This window comes from Eucyclogobius newberryi, unplaced genomic scaffold (assembly GCF_026437365.1).
Source record: "Eucyclogobius newberryi isolate DKJ021-1_F unplaced genomic scaffold, fEucNew1.0.hap1 SCAF_9, whole genome shotgun sequence".
NCBI lineage: Eukaryota > Metazoa > Chordata > Actinopteri > Gobiiformes > Gobiidae > Eucyclogobius > Eucyclogobius newberryi.
Genome location: NW_027316532.1, coordinates 39686723 through 39694082, shown reverse-complemented (window position 1 = coordinate 39694082; position 7360 = coordinate 39686723). Strand labels below are relative to the sequence as shown.

At 39.5% G+C, this 7360-nt stretch overlaps 1 protein-coding gene across 1 annotated transcript; it reads right to left on the bottom strand.

Annotated features, from left to right (window-relative positions):
• Positions 1 to 342: 342 nt before the first annotated feature.
• tomm70a (translocase of outer mitochondrial membrane 70 homolog A (S. cerevisiae)) lies at positions 343 to 6898 on the bottom strand. The gene is made up of 12 exons (XM_072438285.1): positions 6626 to 6898; positions 5510 to 5683; positions 5038 to 5164; positions 4401 to 4510; positions 3440 to 3588; positions 3016 to 3223; positions 2321 to 2455; positions 2067 to 2174; positions 1815 to 1931; positions 1141 to 1238; positions 956 to 1078; positions 343 to 556 (listed from the first exon to the last, which is right to left on the bottom strand). Exons 1-12 carry the CDS (start codon positions 6863 to 6865, stop codon positions 403 to 405), a joined length of 1743 nt encoding a protein of 580 aa, XP_072294386.1. The 5' UTR covers positions 6866 to 6898; the 3' UTR covers positions 343 to 402.
• Between the last annotated feature and the right edge of the window lie 462 nt (positions 6899 to 7360).

Below are 7360 nucleotides of genomic sequence, written 5' to 3'. Positions count from 1 at the left end.
ATGTGTTTCGTTTCTTTGATTGAAACCAGGTGTCACTTAATTTAAATAAAGAAATAAAGATAGGACAATGCGAAAATGGACACGTCCATTCAAGTCCAGATAGTTTTGTAGAGTAAAAGGGTGGCTCATCATTCTCTCTAATGAAATCTTGCATATTAAACCTGTAATTTCACATTGCTGAAGCCTTTTAAGGGCTGTATTGAAATAACCCACGAGAAGCTTTCTTACAGCAGGTCATTGAATACACTGTAAACACTATAGGCATTATCCCCACACTTCTCTTTTCATTCAGTATCAATTATTATTTCCATTTATCAAAGCAAGTTCAGGCAGTTAAATTAATTTAGACAGAGTTACGTTCAGCAATGAAGACTGGAGACTGGCGTTCGCATTGCACAGACTTTACAGAGTGGGAGGTTTCAGACCGTACTTCTGGGCAACTTCTGTTTGGGCATAAGCCGCGTCACATAATGAATACAAATGGGCCATCTCCATCTCAGATTTGGCTAGGTTTATGGCCTTGTTGAACATGTATATGGCCTTGTCCAGATTACCCCTGTAATAATAAGTGACATCATTAGGAAGACAATAAACAAAGACTTGGGAGCAACACAAAGGCAAACATATGGAATATTACAGTATGCACACATTAGGTTTGACCAGGCTTTTCAATCTTATAGCAATTACCGTAAATGTTATAATATTAAATTGGCATAGATTTGATTGACACCAGCTCATTTCAACTGGCTACATTCATGAAGCTCGTGGACTGATACAATAATTCAATGGGGTGTGACCCGTTTGTGGTTTATTAACGGCAAGACCTATTTCTCTGCACATACTGAACTGAACGAAGCGGTTTTACTTTACATTGAATGACAAAAAATACTTTATCTTATTCCAATAGATAGAAGAATAACTTATGACAATAAATTAGTACTAGAAGGAATCTTACCTTTGTACTTCAATAGTTCCCATAGTTTCATAGGCAAAGTCGCATTTGTTGTCAATTTCAATGGCCTTACTGATGAGGTCAAGGCCTAAATCCAGGTCCTGTTTCCACTGAAGCTGTAATAAACTACATTCAAACAAACAACAATTAAAGAATGCAAACTACACAGATAATAACAAAATACATACCCTTTGTGGACATATGTAGTAGCATTGTCAGGTTCCAGCTCAATACATTTGTCGTACATCTCGTCTGCTTTTCCAAACTGCTGCTGGTCAGTCAAAGCCTGTGTGGAAGTAGTATTTCAGTGGCAGTAAAACACATATATAACAAACACAATGCAAGGAGTTCCTCTTTTTATGTTTCAACTTTGACTCTGTTCCACTATCATTTATCTGTTTATTGTAAACTTGACATCAATTCAAATCAGGATTATCAATAAATCCTTTCAGGACTGACGGGGTTATTGCTCTCAGCCTGGTTCCGATATAAACATTCCATCTCTTTATTTTAATGAGGCAAAAATGTCACGTGTAGACAGAGCCAATGGTTCATCATATTTTACACTAGATTTACCAGTGACTAAGGGTCAATATACAATACATTCCAGCTCCACTTTCTATCGTTCTAGATTTGTGGTACGTGATGAAATGGAAATAAAGTTAAGTGACCTGCTGTTTTGGGTGCAATTTGTCAAGTATGTCAGATTTAAGAAATGTTTATTAGGGTTTATGTTTATCAGGGTTAGGGTTTCATCCCATCCATTGTCAGTTAACTAAGCTTTTTTACAACGCTGCTGTTACTCACTCAGGTGGAGTGGTTGTCAGTCACTTAAACAGCCCTGGCAGGAAAAACCATTTACCTGAGCGTACAGAGCGTATCCTTCAGCACATTTTGGAAATCTTTTGATGACGTCCTCAAAGCCATCTATGGCTATCTGTACTTGGGCCGGGTAGTTTCCAGTATAAGCCTGTCTATACTAAAAAGCACAAGACACAAACCTAGTTAATACGTTTCTCCAGATAAAACCTGAAAGTGAAAATATTTGCCAAAGGGGATAAAATAAGTAGATCACATTCAATATTTTCAAGCCTAAATTTAAAAACATTCTTACAAGAGCAAAACATTTTTGTGCTTGTGCCAGCGCAGAGTCAGGTCTAAGAAGAATACACTCATCAAAGTCTCCAACCGCCTCATCCACCTGGTCCAGCAGGATCTTCAACTAAAGAAAACCCAACAACACTTGTCAGTTCACAACAGCAAAACTTTATACGTGTGTAAACGCTTCGTTGATTTTTGATTGGCGTTTTGCTTTCTGGTCAAAGTGGCAAAACTTAATATTGCTTTAATATTCAGTTCATCCGTTACCTGCCCCCTGTGGTGATACACGTCTGGGTTTCGTGTATCGATCTCAGCGGCCATGTTGAAGTCTTGTGTGGAGAGATGAGGCTGCTGCTGCTGCATGTACATACTCCCTCGTTTGATCAAAGCGTTGGCTCTTAACTACAGGGATTCACACAAAAAATGACTGATTATAAATTAATATAATTATTGTTCATCCTCACTGTAGTAGTTGCAAATCATCATCAACTATAAATTCCACTTAGAAATTAAGTATTAGTGTGTAATGGGCTGGCTCAAAACTGCATTTTCCCATTAGCTACAACAACTGCTAAAGCATAACTTCTTTAATGATTTTTCAATGCGTAATTAGCATGAGCACTTTAGTGTCAGAACTGTACGAAAATATTATGTGACGCGTGTATTACTGAAATTCATGATTATATAAAAAGCTTTTAGAATGCTGCGTCAATGAGACAGAACCGTAGGTGACCAGAACTGTAGGTGAGACTGAATTACTGATGCTTTAGAACCAAAACTGAATAGTGGGAAAATTCCAAACTATAATTTTTCGGTTAAGAATTACAATTTATTTTTGTTCCTTTTTTACCTGCACGTGCTACAGGGAGAACTGGATTTCATGCTAAAAAACAAGTTTGGAGATCGAATGTCCTCTGAAGAGAACAAGCCCCTCCTGAGGCAGACGAGTGCTGGAGGTTCACCTTGACATTGGCGTCCTTCATGTTGATTACACGGTCCAGATCAGGCTGAGCAGCTGTGGCGTTCCCAATCAGGAGGTAAAACGTTGCGCGTAGCAACAAGGCCTCAGCAGTGTACCGCCCCTCTGAGTCGATCTCTTTTGTGCATTCACTTATGATTTTATCGTAGTTCTCCTCTTCCATGTATTGCTTTGCTTTCAGGTAGCCCGAGCTGAGGGACAGACAGGTTCAATACATACTTTAAAGAAAGTATCATTTCAGCAACATTCACAGGAAAGGACTTAAGTAAAAGGTAGAAAAATATCTGGCCTTTGATCTTGTTTTAAATGATTAAGAGTATAAGTAACTACAGGTAATGCATGTCAGACACTTTTTTAAACATGCTGCAACTAAATATTTGCACCTAAATCTCCAGTAAAAGCCTGACCTCTCAGAGACCTCTGCCGCCTCGCCCTCTTTGTCCTTGTCTTCGTCTTTTTTCTCTCCCTTTTGTAGCGGCTGTGAGATGATGTCGTCAGTGAACGAGCTAAAATAAGACTTGATAAACTGAGGAGAAGGCATCATGGGTTCCCGATTCTGTATCAGAAAGAAAAGCAGATATAAAACAGAAAATACTTCATTCTTACTAAACGCCGAGTTCCTCAGAGAAGGTCACTTAAAAGTAGCACTCATTAGCATAAGCAATTGCAAGTGCTTAATGCATGGAATATGCACAGAAAACCCAACTCATTTTATAAATAGAAGTTAAAACGCAGCGTAGAAGCGCAGGGAAGTGAAATATGCAAAAAAAATGCATAAACAAAAACAAACAAGCAAAAACACAGGGAAGTAGTTTCTGGTTGACTCCAGCGTTAGTCATGTCTCACACCATCACCAACTTGGAATTACTTATTGGTAACTTATTTTTGTGAATAGCAGAGATTGGCCTTATGATTAAAAAAAAAAAAGTCTTATTTAAATTCAGATTGTTTTTATTTTTTAAATACATTTGTTTGGGTGACGTCAGTTGGACCGTGAGCACAAACCTACGTCACTTTTAAAGCAACGGTCCAAGAGGAACCGGTCTGAGGATCAGGTTTAATCAATATGTGGTTCATTTTTTAAAGAAAAAATCCACAGATATTGAACATTATAATTTCAGTTAGAGATTGTGCCCATTATCTTGCCATATTTAACCCTTAGCATTAACTTAACTCCTTTCAACTGACAAGAATTGCAAATAATGCCACCACACAAAAATAATACTATTCCTCCACTTTTAGTTACATTTGTACAGACACAGCAATTACAGATAAATCAAGTGTAAAAAAGTTTAAACCTTTGCAATTCTACCACAGACTTCTGGCCTGGTCTCCACCTACATCTTAAACTACGGCAGGAGTAATTACCTTGTACTTTTCTTTGGCCTTCTCTTTTCCCAGATGTTTGAGCACTTTGTCTGCCAGGAGCATGCTCTGTTGGTTTTGGAAAGCCTCTAGAATACAGACCGCTGTGACGTCTGAAATACAGACAAATAATCAGGATAGAAAATGTCAATATTAAGCAGTTTAGTTCCAGAACAATAGGCATCTTATCACAACCTTTGCAATATGAAACACAAATACCTCAAGTTGACCACAAGTCTGACAAAAATGGAGGCGTTCTTAAAGCAAACTGACTCTTACGGACGTCTTGGGAAATGTACAGGAACTTCATAAAGACAGATTTGCTGTGGCACATCATCAGTATAATTAGGGCCGGGCAATTAATGGAAAGATCAATACATCGCAGTTCAGTGACGTCTAATAGTCAATGATATGATGTGATATGTGGTTTAGAAAATAAGACTAGTATATTTGGCACATATATTTAGTTTATGTTCTTGGAATCATTACTAAAAGCCATTTCTACTTTGTTTTTGACCAAATAAAACAGAAAAACAAATTTAGATCAATATGCATTTTGTTTATATCGCCCAGCACAAAATATAATCCGGACAAAGCTAAAACTGCAGTTGGATTATTATAAACATAATAAAGCACTTACCCTCAAGACACTCTTTTTTGTTGTCCAGTTTCTCCAGCGCTTTGGCCCTCCTGAACAAGGCCTTGATGTAGCGTGGATTCAACTCTACGGCTTTAGTGCAGTCCTGAACCACCTCTGTCCACTTCGTCTGAAAGGAAAGAGGGGAAAACGACTTGAAGAGTGACCAACACGACCGCACGTAGTTTCCACTCCATCTTTATAAAACACAACCTCAAATTAAAAAACAGTCAAACTTAACACAAAATGATTAGTAAACGTAAGGTCCAGAGTGCACTCAGAAAATCTAATCAAACATTCATCTTAGTAAATGGACAATGATGTTACTTCATCTAGCCATTTGTGAACAGACTCTGGGTTATAGAACACAAGCACACATTTCACACGCATCAAAAACTGAAACACAAATGGAACTGAAAAAGCTAAATGACGATGATAAATAATGTGTGTGATTCTTTTAAGAGGAACTACTCACCAGCTGCTCATAAGCTGCAGCTCTGTTTTGGTAAAACGTGGACAGGTCGCTCTTCTGCTCCGTGGGACAGAGGCTGATGGCTTCTGTGTAGCACTGGATGGCATTCTCATACTTTCCAGCTTTGAAGTATTTATTACCCTTGTTCTTCGCTGACTGGGCATTATCCAAGGGGCTCTGTGAAAAAAACACCATTACAACACAAACAGAAGCTAGTTACAATACTACTTTTAGTGTCCTGGTATTTGTGTCCTTTAGATGGATGTGTTTATATGCAGATAATTATGACTTAGTGGAATAATGACTTGGTGGAATAATGACTTGGTGGAATAATGACTTGGTGGAATAATGACTTGGTGGAATTATGACTTGGTGGAATAATTGACTTGGTGGAATAATGACTTGGTGGAATAATGACTTGGTGGAATAATGACTTGGTGGAATAATGACTTGGTGGAATAATGACTTGGTGGAATAATGACTTGGTGGAATAATGACTTGGTGGAATAATGACTTGGTGGAATAATGACTTGGTGGAATAATGACTTGGTGGAATAATGACTTGGTGGAATAATGACTTGGTGGAATAATGACTTGGTGGAATAATGACTTGGTGGAATAATGACTTGGTGGAATAATGACTTGGTGGAATAATGACTTGGTGGAATAATGACTTGGTGGAATAATGACTTGGTGGAATAATGACTTGGTGGTAATAATAACTTGGTGGAATAGTATAAGTCAGAATACTTGACTACAGCCCTGCTAATAAATACTACTATATCCGCCTCTCGAGACTGACACGCCTCTTGTTTATCTGCGTGACCCAGAACACCTTGTGAACACATTTAAGATTCAAATATGAGCTGAAATAAAGCAGTCAGAGGTTTAAGACAGGTTAACAGCGTTAGCAAAGGCAACTCCACTCTCCATAGCTCAGTAACATTAGCTAATCCATAGCACAGACCGGTGGCTAATGTGACAGAAGTGTCCTCTGTCCTTGACTCCAGCACATGGACAGTGCTGCACGTGTTTTCTGAGTCTTTCACAAACACACTCGTGCCACAGCCACGTGCCACAGCCTCGGGCTGATGCGCGGGGCCCTGGAGCCACTTTTACCATGTTATCGAGCTCTTGGTTGGCTTTTGCTGCGCTGTCTTGGCCCTGCACGGGGCTCGCGCTGCCTTCTGGAGTCTTCCGCTCTCCATTGCCTTTGCTCCGCTTCTCTTTGGCCCTGCTGCGGTTCCACAGATACACGGCTCCCACGCCCAGCACTATGGGGGTCCCGACCAACAGGGCCAGCTGCCAGCGGGGCAGACCCGTCCCGGACTGCGGCTCGACTGGCTTAGAAGCAGCCATGATGCACTGGAGCAACGATAGCAAGAGCAGCTTGTAGCGTGCGTCAGTACGTCAGCGCGTCAGCGCATGCGTCAGTGCGTCAGTACGTCAGCGCGTCAGCGCATGCGTCAGCAGTACTTCTTCTACTGTTTGGAGGACACGGCGCAGCACGGAATCATCAAGTGCATGGATCTATTATTATAATGGTCAAGTGGCGCAAATTGTATCGTTTTATGAATATTATCGATTCTATTGAATCAAGACGACATGATGATTGCAATCTGAAACAATATTTACTTCCACATTTCAGGTTATCTAGCTCTGAAGCCTCAAATAAATCTTAAATGTATACTAAGTGGGTTTATATATATATATATATATATATATATATATATATATATATATATATATATATATATACAGCCCGCAGCATAAATGACATTGAATTTGGTGGATTTCTGTCAGACACTCTCATTTACAGCCACAAGGGGGCGACTAACACCAGGATCCTCGAAC

Excerpts from the sequence above, each read along its gene's own strand:
- tomm70a (XM_072438285.1), bottom strand. The coding sequence starts at position 6,865 with ATGGCTGCTTCTAAGCCAGTCGAGCCGCAGTCCGGGACGGGTCTGCCC. Across the intron at positions 2,456-3,015 it reads TGAAGGACGCCAATGTCAAG|TTAAGAGCCAACGCTTTGAT; the intron begins GTGAACCTCCAG and ends GAATCCCTGTAG. Across the intron at positions 557-955 it reads GGAACTATTGAAGTACAAAG|GGGTAATCTGGACAAGGCCA; the intron begins GTAAGATTCCTT and ends TTATTATTACAG.